Source organism: Esox lucius, chromosome 12 (assembly GCF_011004845.1).
Source record: "Esox lucius isolate fEsoLuc1 chromosome 12, fEsoLuc1.pri, whole genome shotgun sequence".
NCBI classification, from domain to species: domain Eukaryota; kingdom Metazoa; phylum Chordata; class Actinopteri; order Esociformes; family Esocidae; genus Esox; species Esox lucius.
This window is the reverse complement of record NC_047580.1, coordinates 31,726,975-31,743,586: the sequence shown is the minus strand read 5'-3', so window position 1 is coordinate 31,743,586 and position 16,612 is coordinate 31,726,975. Positions and strand designations below refer to the sequence as shown.

The following is a 16,612-nucleotide window of genomic DNA, read 5'->3' as shown; positions in this document are numbered from 1 at the left end:
TAATACAATTATCACCCCATTGTTAACATTTACTTTGTTAGCAAACAGTGGAGTAAAGCAAGAGGATATTTTGGGTTCTGACTGGGCTCCACAATTAAACTAAGCTCATGAGGTATTTATAAGTTATATTCTTCAAAGAATCAATGGATAAATGTCAATCCTCTCTGTAAAAGATTACGTAGTATCTCCACAATGTTAACGCCCTAACTAGCAGAGACAATGTTAACGCCCTAACTAGCAGAGACAATGTTAACGCCCTAACTAGCAGAGACAATGTTAACGCCCTAACTAGCAGAGACAATGTTAACGCCCTAACTAGCAGAGACAATGTTAACGCCCTAACTAGCAGAGACAGTGTTAACGCCCTTACTAGCAGAGACAGTGTTAACGCCCTAACTAGCAGAGACAATGTTAACGCCCTAACTAGCAGAGACAGTGTTAACGCCCTTACTAGCAGAGACAGTGTTAACGCCCTTACTAGCAGAGACAGTGTTAACGCCCTTACTAGCAGAGACTGTGTTAGCGCCCTAACTAGCAGAGACAGTGTTAACACCCTAACTAGCAGAGACAGTGTTAACGCCCTTACTAGCAGAGACAGTGTTAACGCCCTAACTAGCAGAGACAGTGTTAAAACCCTAACTAGCAGAGACAGTGTTAACGCCCTTACTAGCAGAGACAGTGTTTACACCCTAACTAGCAGAGACTGAATCCATGTACACAGCTTCAAGGCCAGACAAACACCACATCATAGTATCTGACTCGCACACAGGGACACAGAACAATACACTCCTTAGCAACTGTAGTGTATGTTCAACTATGCCGCGAATGAAAACTCACAAGAAAAAAATTCAGATGCAGAAACAAAGAAAAGAAACATGAAAGCACACACGCACACGCGCGCGCACACACACACACACACACACACACACACACAAACACACACACACACACACACACACACACACACAGTCTCTCAGCCGTATAGCAAAGGCCCTCACAGTCTTGTTCCTGATTTGACCAAGCAATACAAATGAAGACAGAGGAAGAGGGGGGTGGAGAGAAGCAGAGAAGGAGACGCCTGATTGGCTGCACTGGAGGATCAGGGCTGTTCTCTCACCTTGTTTAAAAAGCCCTTCAGCACACTGGCAGCCTTCACCGACAGAGACCTTGGGATGCGAATGGGCTTCTCCAGAATAACTGTACAGAAAAGAACAGATTGAGACCATGAGTGAGAGAGAGAGAGAGAGAGAGAGAGAGAGAGAGAGAGAGAAGAGAGAGAGAGAAGAGAGCTAGGACAGCTCAGCGGTGGGGAGGGAGACAATCGGTGATTCACCACCCGGCCTGACCGCAGGTGCCCCGTCCGCTTCAAACGAGGGAGGAGGGGGAGGACTGCGTCACAGGGCCCCGACTGCTTTGGCCGCGTGCAGCCTTGAGATGCTCCGCACTGACGGTACCGGACCAGCGGGTCAGTGGGAGACGAGCTCGACATCAGCAGCGTGCGGTCGACTGTACTACAGCACCGCCTACACACACCGCCAACGCATGCAGCGCTCCACAACACGTCCCCCGCACGCTTCAAAGGACCGGAGGCCTGCAGACCCCGGCAAAGGCCGTTTAAGAGCTCCACTTAAATCCGTACGGGGGGAAAGGAAGTCCACACATCGGGAGAGATTCCTGGGACGCACTCGGGCCGGTCAGACATCTTTCCTCCACCAGCGGTACACACAAGCACAGATATTTAGAACAACAAAGATTCCCTCCCTGCAGTCATAACAAACACTGTGTGTCTAGGATCTGACGAGGCAGATGCTAAGCTGTTTAACTTCCCTGTCTCTCTGATAAACAGATTAGAGAGTGTTGTTTATTCTCATCTTACTAAACACCACTGCTGGTCGGGACAGCCCCGTCTGTTTACGCTGAGTCGTAATAAAATGTCCACCACACAAGTCTCCGTCTGCATCACAAGATGGATACCGTAATCCCGATTTAGTGCACGGGTTCAGTGGCCGGGGCTTTGGTCAAAACGAGTCGCTCATTCTGAGGGAAGAGGACGGCGTTTGGGAAACATGCTCCTTGTGTGACGGTGGTGCAACTGCGGGTTTAGGGGTGGGACGAGTATTTGGACCGGGGCCACTCACTGAGGCTGGAATAAGCTTTGGTCTGCAGCCAGGGTTAGGGCTTGGGAACTGGGAGGGGGAACGGGTCTGTTGGTCGACAGAAGGCAGGGAATGTAGCACAGCACGTAGGGCAGGGCAGACAGACCGACGGGGAGACATACAGGCAAACAGGCAGGCAGACAGAGAGGAAGGCAGACAGAGGGAGGCAGAGTTTGGCCAAGAACTGTCCCACCACCAGGTTGGCACCAAATGTCCCATGCCCCTGACATTCTCACTGGCTTAGAACTTAACCACTAGAAACCTAATTGTCGCAGAGCTTTGGCTAACGCAATGCCAACCATATAAACCGTGTGTCTGTCTGTGGTCCTGGGGGGTTGGGAATGTGTGCCAGGGATGCCCAGGGTGAGGCTGGCACAGGTCAGGGGGGTGGCATAAGGCGGGCGCCCCCCTTACGGAGAGAGGGTCTGGTTTCCGCTAGTGAGGTGGCATCCAGGGGCCCGCTGCTTGCCCCGTGGAGGCTTTAGGAAGACCATCGGGCCGGCAGATGCTCATTGCAGTGCCCAAGCCTGGTGTGCCATGGGGGGGTCCGGGTGGGGAGAGACTGGGGGAGGGTATGAAGGAATGTTTCACTACAGGCAAATATGGGGAGGCTTTAGTGCAGCCCAATGCATCAACACAATGAGTAGGACGGCCATCCCCATTGAATCAATCGAAATACTCCCGGTATAACCACGGACTCAGACTCGGACTCGGACTCTGTCATCAAGTTGTCTGTAGCGGCATGGGAAGCGCCACTGAGGCCAGCTCCACTTTGGACTGGCCCATTTACTTCTACTCTGATAAAATTAATCTGCTGATCTCTCCCGATGATCCGGATGGCTCCTACCGGGTAGTCAGATAGCCCAGCCCAGCAGTCTTCAAATCTGACCAGTAACCAAACAACAAAAGGTGGTTAAAGCAAATCCCCAGAGCTGGTTTGGTAGAATGTCTACTGGTTCAAATTGCCTCTAGATTGTTGCTGGAAATGAGAATCTGTTCTCAGTTAACATACATAAGTAAAATAAGGGCAAAAGATAAACAGGATATATCAGCCAATGAAGCTGGAAGTCCTGTTGAACTAATCAGCTTATCACACCCTCAGATTTCCATGCTACAATACTTTCATCCCAGTCAGTCCTCTATCCATCTCTATGGCACAAAATGTTTGGTACATCTTTTGCCTCTCCAGAATTCTCTAGCCATCTTACTGCCTCATACTTATTTTTTGTTCGCAAACCTTTATTGATTAAACAGAAAATACACAACATGCATCAAAAAAGATGTGTGAGGGTTTGTTGAGGGCCTGAAACAGCCGAATAGACAATCCTACACCCCAAACTATCCTGGACAACCACACCCCTCAAATGGACAGATGAGCGAGAGTGTGAGGCACATCCGAGCGCGTGGTTGAACTCGCAAAGCCGCTCCATAGTCAGACGGACACACTCGTGGTCACTGAGTGAGGATGGCTGTTGTGGGTCCACTATGTGCTGGAACAGAGGGCTCTCACCTTGGAAGAGGTACTCCTCAGTGTTCATGTCAGGATTGTCGGTAATGATGTCAAATGGGGATCTCCCGGCCATCATCTCAAACATGAGCACGCCTAGTGCCCACCAGTCCACACTGAACCCTGGAGAGAGACACCGACACCCAGGATTGCTCAGATTCAGCAAGAGTTTGGTAATGATGGCAACAGTTTGGTAATGACAGCAATAGTTTGGTAATGACGGCAACAGTTATGTAATGACGGCAACAGTTATGTAATGACGGCAACAGTTATGTAATGACGGCAACAGTTATGTAATGACGGCAACAGTTTGGTAATGACGGCAACAGTTTGGTAATGACGGCAACAGTTTGGTAATGACGGCAACAGTTTGGTAATGACGGCAACAGTTTGGTAATGACGGCAACAGTTTGGTAATGACGGCATCAGTTTGGTGACAGTAAACTTTTTTTTGGTGGGTGGGGGTTTGTTTGTAATTGTCTTTTATAATCTGAGGGCTATTTGTTTTTTAGCTCCTAAATCTCAAAATTCACAGAGCTCAGGTTCTCCCAATTCCCCCGGCATGTGTATTGAAGGGCGGACCACTCACCGTAGTCTTCCCCTCTGAGGATCTCAGGGGCGATGTAGTTGGGGGTTCCGCAGAACGTACTGGTGGTGTCTCCAGGTCTGATTCCCTCCTGAAAGGGCGGAGACAGAGAGAGGGGGCGAGAGGGGGCATGAAGGAGGGATGAAAGAGAGAGGGGGGAGAATGAGGGGAGAGACAAGGAGAAAGAGAGAGAGAAAAAGAGGAAGGATGTAAACGAGGGAGACGTGGAGAGATGAGAGAATAAAGAGAGTGAGAGAAAGAGCCTTTTGATGCCTCCCTCGTGTATCGATCCACCTCTGCATTATGAATGAAGTCCATGTGCAAGAGCAGGAACAGAGGAATGCCGGGCTCAGATAAGTGACTTTACAAAGGTACAGTGTGTTAAACCAAAACCAACAGCTACAAAGCCGAACAACACAACTCCAGGCCGAATGGCTACTTTAAAAGAAAATGTCCACAGAATTTTACATAAACAACATTTTAGAAACTAAATTGAACTTGTTGTGAAATAAAATAATGCATCCTATTGAGTGTCCGCTCTTTCGGTTGTACCTCACTGCCAGTGAAAACTTATAATATCAGGACAATACAATAGCTCCCGATTAGGGACACACTCAATATGCTATATCAATTACCCTGACTGAGAGAGAAAGCCAAACCTAACAGGAGGGTGATGATGTGATGCTGGACTCATGAAGTCAGACAGGCGTATGTATCAAGAAAACCCAGAGCATAAATTATCTTGTGCCAACCATCAAAACGTGACTGAAAAAATTGCAATGACAATTGATGAAAGTAATTGGTGAAAACCTCTGGTTTCATATTTGAACTGGCTTTACTTTATTATTTTTTAAGAACAGCGCAAGACGCAGAGTTTGGCAGAAGAACGACTGAACAAAGAGCAGAAACTGGGGTTCGGGAACCGTGGACCTGGCCGACAAAACCACAGCATCCAACAGAGGACTCGCCTTGCACATCCCGTAGTCCGTGAGCTTGATGTGTCCTTCGTGATCCAAGAGGACGTTGTCCAGTTTCAAATCTCGGTAGATAATGCCCTTTTCGTGCAGGAAATTCAGAGCGATGCAGATTTCGGCAGCGTAGAATCTGAAAGAGAAGCACATTCATTCAGACGTGCTTATCCTCCTTCAAAGCCCAGACTGTGACGCTGGTCCCCCCCCACCCCCCGACCTTCACATAAGAAACCACACCGAACACACAATATCATGCACATTGTACAGAAAGGAGATTCTAATGAATACGTGATTTACTTCAAATATGTACATAGCTGTCAAGCTGTCAGGACTAAAGACTTTATCTTTCCTTTTTTTAAATCCTTTTTTCTTTGTCTGCAATTCAGCATAAGCCGCAAATGTGCACAATACGGCTTAACTAATACTAAAAGCTTGCTATATATTCTCTGCTTCACATTTGGCACAATGAGACGTGGTGATATATCTGATATGTTAGGGGTACTAGAGCCATCTACTTCACCGTGGGTCCAGATTGAAGATTTAACCCAACGTACACTGTCTCTGGTAGATAAGTCTTTGTTGCCCCCAGCCACGATGACGGAGCCAATTTAGAAAGGGACAAAGATTTAGCAGATGGAGCCTCTCTCTCTCTCTATCTCTGACAATCTCAATTAGTCTTTCTGGATTCCTCTCAGCCCATCTTCTCGTATCCTTCTCTGCTGTATAAAAGGAGGAGCAGGCCAGGGGAGAGCATGCAAGGAATTGAGGAAAAATTAACTGAATGAGAGGGAGAGAGAGAGAGGGAGCGAGCTAGCTGGAGACAGGGTGAGAGACAGAGAGGGAGCAGTGTTGGGTGTTGTCGCTACTGCTGAGGCGACTGAGCAGTGTTGGGTGTTGTCGCTACTGCTGAGGCGACTGAGCAGTGTTGGGTGTTGTCGCTACTGCTGAGGCGACTGACCAGTGTTGGGTGTTGTCGCTACTGCTGAGGCGACTGAGCAGTGTTGGGTGTTGTCGCTACTGCTGAGGCGACTGACCAGTGTTGGGGGTTGTCGCTACTGCTGAGGCGACTGAGCAGTGTTGGGGGTTGTCGCTACCGCTGAGGCGACTGAGCAGTGTTGGGTCTTGTCTCCTGTTCTTGGCACAGAGTCTGACATGCGTTGCTTCCCATCAACCCAACCACCACCCCCCACCATCCCCTCGGGGGAACCCACACGGAAAGCCTCAGAGCACACCTGATGAATATGTATCGTCTTTATTGGAGATAACCAGGTTCTACACACGCTGGGGCCCTCTACAGACAGACCAGGGGCCAATGGGGGGCCCTTGGGTCTCCTAAATATCCTGCCTTTGATCCAGCTTTATCACCAGTGCACTCCGAGAAACCACGCAGACAGGCAGAATGAATTACGGTTGCTAATTATTGTTTGTAAAAGTTAAGAAATACTTTTTCAAAAGGGCTGTCAAATGTCAGGAGAATGCACTCTGACTAGTCCCTCCACCGAAAGGCAAACTAAAACTGTAGAGAGAAAAAAACAGCGGAGCTTCATCAGAACAAGATAGGAACAGCTCGGGACAGCCAAGAAAGTCACCGGCAGCCCCAAAATAGTGCCAATCTGCCAACTACAGGCTGTTTCTGTTCCAGACCAGTTTGTCTTTGTCCCTGAACAGCACTCTCCATACAAAGCAAACAAGCCCCATGTCAACTTAACCAAAATCCAATCATGAGGACTGCCTGCCTGAGTGTCATCATGCTGCTTCGACAGGGCTATTTCTGGAAGTGGCTTTTCTCCCCTTGTCCCTCACATTTATCAGTTACACAGAGGAGCCGGGAGAAGAGAGGAGTGGCGACAGACTGAGAATACGGCAATACTGACGACTTCATCCACTAGACAGAGCAAATAACGCTGTCTATCTGAAATCCACAAAATGAGTCCTATTCAACTAAATAATATCTATTATAGTGGGCTGCTGCTAGGCCCTATTCCCCCCCCCCCCCCCCAAAAAAAAAAAAGAAAAGCCACAGCCATTGTTCAGGGTTATTTAAAAGTATTGAAGGATGTTTGTCCTTTATTTACCTTGCATGTTCTTCTGGTAGTTTCCGTTGTCGTTGCATATGAAACATCAGATCCCCTCCATTGACATACTCAATGACAAGAAATAACCTACAATCAGAAGGACAGGGGGAGGAAAAGACGTTTGAAAAAAGTCTTGGGAGACTTTTAGAGGTCAAATACGTCCTGAGTGGACTTGGTACGGATTGTTACTATTTTGCAAACCTGGAAATGGATTGTTAAGCTTCATATGACTGCATATTTCGATTTTTAAATGTGAAACTCTCCAGCACAAAAATATACTACAAGGCCTGTGTGTTCAATCCGTCTTAATGAACGGCTGTACTGGTCATGGTTCCAGGAGATTTGAATAGCAGCTAAGAGTCCGTGATCACCTGGCCAACCAAGACAATGTTGAGAACGGACGGCCCTCCCATCTCCGACTGTACAGAGCAGTTCGCCCGACTGATGTGCCATACTGTGGTTCAAACTAAGTACAACCGTACATGTCTTCAGTTACAAAGAGAAGTAGTTAATTGAACGTGCTGACTATTCACAGGGGCCACGGCTTCCACAATGAAAATAAACACGAGGTGTAGTGGTGAGCGAATGAGTTGCCTAGTTCCAAGGCCAGTTGACTACTGGGCAGAAATTGATTTCACATTTTAATTCAGGAAACATTCTATACTCAAAAAGCAACACTTTGCACTCTCTACTATGGTTGTTGTTCTGGTTATAAAGTGCAGTGAATAGGGAATAAGGTTTCATTTGGGATTCTACGCCTCTTACCGACTCTCTGTCTGAAAGCAGGAGTGAAGGCCCACTAAGAATGGATTTGTAGACGCCTGCTCAAATACATGCTTCTCTGTCTGCACCCAGTCAATGTCCTGTGGAGACAACAAGGAGAGGGCGACAGACATGGAGAAATGGACGGAGAGAGACAGAGAGATGAGGGAGAGGAAGATGGAGCGAGAGAGATGGAGGAAGAGGCAGTGAGAGAGGCAGAAAGACAAAACATTCGCAACCACCTCGTCCGATCTATAATCAGCCTCAATAAGATGCCGGACAAAGAAACAGACTGTGAATGTTATCTTCGCTCAGCCACTGTACTTAAATTAGATACTTTTTTTTTTTTACCACTGTACACTGTAATTAGGGGGAGTACAGTGGTAAAGAAAGTATCCAATTTAAGTTAAGGAGGTAGGAAGTAGTTATCCAATTTAAGTTAGGACATAGGAAGTAGTTATCCAATTTAAGTTAGGACATAGGAAGGAGTTATCCAATTTAAGTTAGGACATAGGAAGGAGTTATCCAATTTAAGTTAGGACATAGGAAGGAGTTATCCAATTTAAGTTAGGACATAGGAAGTGTCCTAATGTGATGTAAACAGTCTAACTGGAAGAAGTACCACCAAAAACACACACATGTACACGTTTCGATGTGTACATGCGGAAGCATTCATTTGTAATTCCAACTTATCCTCCCCAGTGTTTCTATGAAATACGACTTCTTAATCCTTAACCTATTAATAATAAAGTTCCCCTTCCAAAAACTGAAAATAAACATGTTAAAAAGCTAATTTTATGTTAGCGATGGTGTGGGCGTACCCATACAACAGAATGGTGTTGAAGTACACACACATTTATGTGACTTAACCGCTCATTTGATTGGCCAGCTCATCCTTCTCTAGACTGCTGATTTGATTGGCCAGCTCATCCTTCTCTGGACTGCTGATTGGCCAGTTCAAATGACTCCGGGGGAATGACATCAGCCTCCTTAGCATCTTTCATTGAAGTTTAAAGTGAGTTTTTTTTAAAAGGGTTTTTCTCCAATTTAAGCCATGGCCACAAATAAGGGGCAGGTCCACAACATCATTCAGGTATGAGGTAACAGATGATTACACCTTTCCGAAGTGAGATTTCAGTTGGGCGGTTACTTTAACAGTGATGTGACGGGAGTATGATCTTGCTACTGCTTAGGGGACTAAGGAACACACTAAACTAACAAACACACGAGATCACCAGTTAGAGAAAGAGGAACCTTATGCTTTCAATCCCCCTGAGCAAAGGACAAACACACACACAGTCACACTACAACCCGGCATTTAAAAAAAGACAAACACACACACAGTCACACTACAACCCGGCATTTAAAAAAAGACAAACACACACACAGTCACACTACAACCCGGCATTTAAAAAGAATCACACTTCCACCCCTCGGTAGTAATGTGTGGGACAGGAGCTCTGACCTCTGACCTCCGGGCATTTCCCGGACCACGCCATATCCACCTAACATCCAGGCGCACGAGTACAATGCATCTCACATAGGAAGGCTCGTGCGCATGAGCCCGAGACATTTACAAAAGCGGAAATACATACATTTTCCGCAACCGGGCCAAACGGTGCCGATAGTCAGCAGATTCTTTGTTCCTGCGATCCTAGAGGGGCCTGGGGGGTCACATGGTTTTCTATTGTACTTGGTAGTTAATTGTATTGGTGTCCCTGATTGCAGGGCTACATGGAGAACCATCCATACTTCAGACCCTGAGTCCTGGAGTTAAACACCTGTTCTCTGGTCTCCTGCAGCTCAGCTGGTAGATCATGGCGCTCGCAAGGTTGTGGGTTAGATAAAAATAAAATAAATATTGTAATTCAGTTTGGATAAGAACATCTCCAAGATTACAAAAATATACAATGAAAAATGTACGCATCTTCATGGCTTTATGTGTACTATATTTACCAGCCACCAACCCACACCTAGAAATGAACAAACATACACTCACCTAAAGGATTATTAGGAACACCATACTAATACTGTGTTTGACCCCCTTTCGCCTTCAGAACTGCCTTAATTCTACGTGGCATTGATTCAACAAGGTGCTGAAAGCATTCTTTAGAAATGTTGGCCCATATTGATAGGATCTTGCAATTGATGGAGATTTGTGGGATGCACATCCAGGGCACGAAGCTCCCGTTCCACCACATCTCAAAGATGCTCTATTGGGTTGAGATCTGGTGACTGTGGGGGCCATTTCAGTACAGTGAACTCATTGTCATGTTCAAGAAACCAATTTGAAATGATTTGAGCTTTGTGACATGGTGCATTATCCTGCTGGAAGTAGCCATCAGAGGATGGGTACATGGTGGTCATAAAGGGATGGACATGGTCAGAAATAATGCTCAGGTAAGCCGTGGCATTTAAACGATGCCCAATTGGCACTAAGGGGCCTAAAGTGTGCCAAGAAAACATCCCCCACACCATTACACCACCACCAGCCTGCACAGTGGTAACAAGGCATGATGGATCCATGTTCTCAATCTGTTTACGCCAAATTCTGACTCTACCATCTGAATGTCTCAAAAGAAATCGAGACTCATCAGACCAGGCAACATTTTTCCAGTCTTCAACTGTCCAATTTTGGTGAGGTTGTGCAAATTGTAGCCTCTTTTTCCTATTTGTAGTGGAGATGAGTGGTACCCGGTGGGGTCTTCTGCTGTTGTAGCCCATCCGCCTCAAGGTTGTACGTGTTGTGGCTTCACAAATGCTTTGCTGCATACCTCGGTTGTAACGAGTGGTTATTTCAGTCAAAGTTGCTCTTCTATTAGCTTGAATCAGTCGGCCCATTCTCCTCTGACCTCTAGCATCTTCGCCCACTGAACTGGCGCATACTGGATGTTTTTCCCTTTTCACACCATTCTTTGTAAACCCTAGAAATGTTTGTGCGTGAAAATCCCAGTAACTGAGCAGATTGTGAAATACTCAGACCGGCCCGTCTGGCACCAACAACCATGCCACACTCAAAATTGCTTAAATCACCTTTCTTTCCTATTCTGACATTCAGTTTGGAGTTCAGGAGATTGTCTTGACCAGGACCACACCCCTAAACGCATTTAAGCAACTGCCATGTGATTGGTTGATTAGATAATTGCATTAATGAGAAATTGAACAGGTGTTCCTAATAATCCTTTAGGTGAGTGTATAAGTCACTACTTTAAAGTGAATAAAGTACTCAGTGGTTCTGGTCACGTTGTCATAGAAGCAATTCATTGCAATTGGTAATTACAAGTGTGTGTTTTTCTATTTCTGTGAACAGATCAATGGCAAAGGTAGGAGGTGAGCCCTCTTTCTATCTCTACAAACAATGGCAATATAAGGTGAGCCCTCTTTCCATCTCTATTATGGCAAAGAGTGGAGGTGTGTTCCCTGAATTCTATATCTATGGTGAGATCAACCTGTCTGGCTTTGGCTGAGCGGCCATTTTCAGCTTCTTTCTAAAAGCTTGGCTGCTCTGGTTTGTAACCTTGGCTACCTTGAGAGGGAGAGGATGCCAAGCCGAAGGGAACCAGGGACTGTCTTCCACAATCCTCTTCAGCTCCTCGACAGGCCCCAAACACGGCCAGCAGTCAGTCCCTTTAATATCCCTGCTGTCCCACGAATATATTTCCAAATCCTTTTCAGAGAATGTTGTCTCCTTTTCTTTCAAGGAATTTTACCATTAATGAATGAACAATTAAAACATTTCAGAAGATATAATGAGTGTGTTTTTTTTGGTGCTTGAGTCGTTAAATGTTCTGGCACTGTGCTAACCCGTGTCCTAGAGCAGCTTTTGGCAAACGGAGGTCTGCGGACCAGAGTCTGGCTGATGATCTTCCCTGATGTTTTCATGAACTTCCATATTGTGGTCAATACAAACCACAGACCTAAATCATTCGGTTTACCTACTTTTACAAAAAAAATTATAATACAATGAGATTAGCCTTAAGTAAAAAAATTAATTGTCACATAATTGTTTCCAATTGGCCGAATTGTGTCCTAAAATAGAGAACGAAATCGCTTGATGGACCACGTTAAGGATATGTTAAAACTGTTTTTTGTGTTGTTAAGGTAGTAGAAATGTAGTCCCAAGAGGGAGTAGTCCACAGAGGAAGTACTCCCCAGGGGACGAAACCCATATTTTGCCAGTCCCTGGCACAAAAAGGTTTGAGAATGGCTGTGCTATGGTATTACCAATGGTGGTGAAGGACTGGTGCTTCTGTGATAGTTGAGGATTTTGGAAATGAGGTCTTTTTGATACTTAGCTGATTATAACAACTTTCTATAAAAAAAAAAGAAGATTAAAACAAATAAAAAAAAGAAAAAATGTTCAATTACTTCGTTCATATTTCATTATGATCTCCTCATTTCATACATAGCAGCACCAATTCCTATTGGTCAGTTCCAGTTCATTAGCATTAATTAAGGCGCAATTCATCTCTAGTATTATTCCTCTGTGCTGACACCATCTGATGTCAAGCTGAATAAATTAATATTTAAACACATGCTGTATATGCATTGAAATAATTATGACATATTGTGATATTACCACCGCAAACATTTAACAGCAACACTGTGTATGATCATTGCACAGACAATACTGCATTAAATGTCTGGCAATCCAGGATCTTTGATACAACCAAACGGTCACCCTGCAAAAAGCTGACCTGACAGATGAGGATTAAGAAACATTGGTACTTGAAAAGTCTCAAAATAGACAAATCAGTCCAGATTGCCCTGTTAAACCGATGGTGAGTGGTCAGTAATGCTCTTTTTCAAATGGAACATTTGTGGTGAAGTGGTCATGTGTCTCTGGCTACATTCAGACCAGAGTTGATCTGATTGGACATAGTACCAAACTATGAATTGGCCTGGCTGTCTAGTTATCACAGTTAGACACTTAAAGCACAAGGAGAGCCCAGAATACCAGTAAAAGAGAATCAATTGGAAGAGTTGATCTCTGAACACATTGTCATTCATCTGGTGTGCTGTGGGTGAATTAGTTATACCACAGCTCCACCTGGTGGTGGAAACAAATATTTCAATATAAAAAAAATTCTTCTCACGTCTCCTGCAACTTGTTCTCCTCCTAATTTTTACAAACTTCTTCCTCTATTCGTCCTCGTTGCTTTTTTCTGTTCCTCTGCTGTTTCACCCCCCCCCCCCCCACACACACACACACACTTCCACACCTCCCTCTACCTTTCTCACAGTCTTCTTTTCTCCACCCTCTCACCTCGTTTTCTTTCTCCCCCTCTCCCTCATGTCATCCCACCACACCTCCTCCTCCTCCCATTTGCCCTGGCTCACCTCGTCGTCATGCACCAGTTCCTTCTTGACCACCTTCATGGCGTATATCTGTTCATTCTTTTTGAGCCGCACCAACAGCACCTTGGCGTAGCTGCCGCGGCCGATCACCCGAATCAGGTCAAAGTCCCCCAGGCCCAATACCAGCCCCTGGGAGATCTTGATGGCATCGATCCCGTCCACCACCGATTTCATGCCCTGGGGGGGGGGGGGGGGGGGGGGGCGCGGGGGGTGGGGGGGTGTGTCAGGAGGGGTCGGACGGGTGAGAAATGTTACGAAAGATAGACAGGTTCAAAAACGGTCGAATGCTCCTGCAGCTGATGTAGTGCTGATGTAACATTTCCAAACAGAGGTCTTGTCGTTGGCGTGGTGATGACACATGCTTATTCATAATGAACTATTACACACTCACCTCCGAGTCCTCATCCACTTTGTCGACTTTGCGATTGTGTGGTATGAAAGGTACTGAAAACAGACAGAAACCACTGGTTAGCGGAGTAGTACTGCAGGTTGATTATAAAGGTTTCTCTAGTCGGACGGTCTCCATTTACTGGGAGATCCTCAGCAACTAATGGCTTCGTTTTGCATTACTTGGGGAGTTTTCCTAACTCCCCAACTTCTCCACCATATCAGAGGAGGTCGCAGACAGTTTTTAGAAACGCATATTTCCTTGACTCCTCGCAATCTCTCTCCTTGTCTGCTTAAAAACCCATTGAATGCGAAGGTCAGAGGTCAGCTCCCTCTGACCACCTCATCCAAAGCCAGCTAAAGATACAGGGGGGAAAGAATGAAAGGAAAGCAAGTCAATGGGAGATTTGTAGGACAAGTAGTTCACCCAGCTGACCAGTAGAGGGCCCTTGTGCTGCAGCTTCTTCCTGTCCAAGTAGGTCAGCCCACTTAGGAGTACTGTACGTGTACTACACTATTATTGCACAATATCATATTATACTGGACAATACTGCACTGAATTATATACGGGACATTTTGTTAGATGTATCCATCCAGTATCGTTCGGCCTCCAGAACTGCCTGAATTCTTCAGACATGATGTCTACAAAGTATCAGACCCATTTCACAGTGTTGGTCCATGCTGACACACAGTGTCCTCACACAGTTGTTTCAATTCAGAAGGTTCATTCCAAAGACTGAGGTTGAGACGGAAAGGCCTGGCCTGCCTCAATGAGTTAAAGCCCTGTGCCCAGCAGTTGGTGCTGTTCAGATTGCCCTAACTATCAGAAACCAACAGAACTTTCTGACCAACCTGTATACAACATCAACAGCAACAACATGTTGATCCCAATGTGCTCTTAAGGTGTGAGGAGTCTTGTTCCTCCTTGTAGAAGAAAAGGGCCTTCTTACATCAGAGACGCTTCAGGAATAGAGACCCAAAATCAATACATCTATGTGGCCTTGAGTGTTCTCGAGATTACTGCCTTGAACAGCATCATTGCGTTTTGGTACAAAAGGACATCAATAACTAACAGAACAGCTTGCAGCGCTGCATTTCAGAGACAGTCTCTGTGCATTCTTTCTGGTGAATGTGTTGGAGCGCCTTGTTTCTGGTTGGGCCCCTTGTGAGCTCAATTGTTGACTGGCCCTTGAGAATGCTGTCACCTCCAGCATAAACAAATTATTATAAAAACATTTACATGTGATGAATTTGCGTAGATGTAATTTTAGCGTCACACGTTCACAACACAAAATCACCAGGTGTATATATAAAAGAACACTTTGCTTTGTTAACTTTAGTAACAAACTGACATGTTAGTTATACATTGCCACTCATACCTGGAAGATAAGAAGACATGTATTCATCAAGAATGTGTTGAATAATGATCAAATGCCAGGCGGCTTCGTTTGTTACAGTAGCTAGGTAATGTAACTTAAACGGCAAAAAAAAGCGACCGGCTGGAGTTGCTACAAAACCCCTAAGAAGCAGAAGATAGACCTCCAAAATGAGCATTACCACAAAACTATGGCTGCACTTGATACAAACGCAACATCATTGCTCAGGGACAAATACTCCATTTGGAGCAGGACAATATTTAAAAATAGATATTTTTACCGATGTCTGGACCTCGGGTACCTCGTGTGTAGTAATAGCCGTGAGTAGAATCCCTGCAATACCTCAGTTCCAGTTTGAAAGGGTGTCGTTTTGAAGACACAGGGCACAAATCTGCACATACATGACATTCCACACTATTTTCAGGGACCCTTTTTTGGCTCAACAGCGCCACTTTTACAACCTGTGGCCAGAATCCACAGACTGCATCTTTAAGCAAGCAGTGAGATGAGAAGCAGAACAGGACAAGGCCATAGTCATGAACTTAAAACAGGAATGGCAGAAAAAAAGGAACGTAAGTGGAACTTAAAAGCGGCGTTTCAACTGAGGTGGACGAGAGAGCAAGCCTGCAACAGTTATATTAATAGGGGATTTGTAAAAATGTCAAGTCACCATTCTAGATGTTTTATGTTATAGGAACTTACTTTCATCTCTATGCTCAGAGTCTTCAGGGGGAAGGTCAACCTCTTCACTCTTCTCATCTAAAGGGGGCTCCTGTGATGGCATGACTGGATCCTGTCCGGAAGAGTCAGGCAAAGTAAAATAACTGCACAGTTATGAGGTACAATATCAAACAAATGAAGTGGCCGGGAAAAAGAGGCTTTTATTTTCAATGTTGATAGGAATCGTGAAGACCACAGAACTTCAGAAACTTTTGATTTTTCTTGCCACAAAATTATTTAAAGCAAATGTTCTGCAATTTCCATGAGGCTCATTTGCATATAGTCCCCATGCATTCAGACAGCAAGGCTAACCATTCCTGACATGTTGGGTTTTATGACCAAACGCTTCATGACGCTACAGCACAGAGTGTCACCGTTTGGGTAGGGACTGCATTCACACCGCCGTTTCCATGGGTACTCACCATATGCCTTTGGCAGGTCAGAGGGACAAGTTTGTGACAGCGCTTATGGACCAGCAGTTTGCAGTTGATACACTTGTAGCCCTGCCTCCCCAGCCCCCATATCCTGTCACGGCAGTGGCCACAGTACGCTTTCTGTAGAGGACAGATGGACACACAGACAGCGGCTCTGCTGAGTATCGGAGCTCACTGTCGCAGTCATTGATCACCGATCAATGGAGGACAGGTGGAGTGGACACACAGACAGACACAGCTAATGGTGGGGCGAGCCTAGGAGCCTAGATATAATATGACA

The 16,612-nt window shown here is 45.6% G+C and overlaps 1 protein-coding gene across 7 annotated transcripts in view; it reads right to left on the bottom strand.

Annotated features, from left to right (window-relative positions):
- Positions 1-16,612, bottom strand: part of prkcz (protein kinase C, zeta) — an 84,159-nt gene that overhangs the window by 13,296 nt on the left and 54,251 nt on the right. For all 7 annotated transcript variants that reach the window (XR_003782679.2, XM_029124029.2, XM_029124027.2 and 4 more), the window contains 10 exons: positions 16,321-16,452; positions 15,881-15,971; positions 13,807-13,859; positions 13,398-13,592; positions 8,061-8,158; positions 7,296-7,382; positions 5,218-5,353; positions 4,253-4,340; positions 3,667-3,786; positions 1,118-1,197 (listed from right to left, as the gene is read on the bottom strand). Coding sequence is in view for 6 of the 7 variants with exons in the window: in XM_029124029.2 (XP_028979862.1) it covers positions 1,118-1,197; positions 3,667-3,786; positions 4,253-4,340; positions 5,218-5,353; positions 7,296-7,382; positions 8,061-8,158; positions 13,398-13,592; positions 13,807-13,859; positions 15,881-15,971; positions 16,321-16,452 (1,080 nt within the window). In the remaining variant the exon portion in view is untranslated. The remainder of the gene's footprint in view (positions 1-1,117; positions 1,198-3,666; positions 3,787-4,252; positions 4,341-5,217; positions 5,354-7,295; positions 7,383-8,060; positions 8,159-13,397; positions 13,593-13,806; positions 13,860-15,880; positions 15,972-16,320; positions 16,453-16,612) is intronic.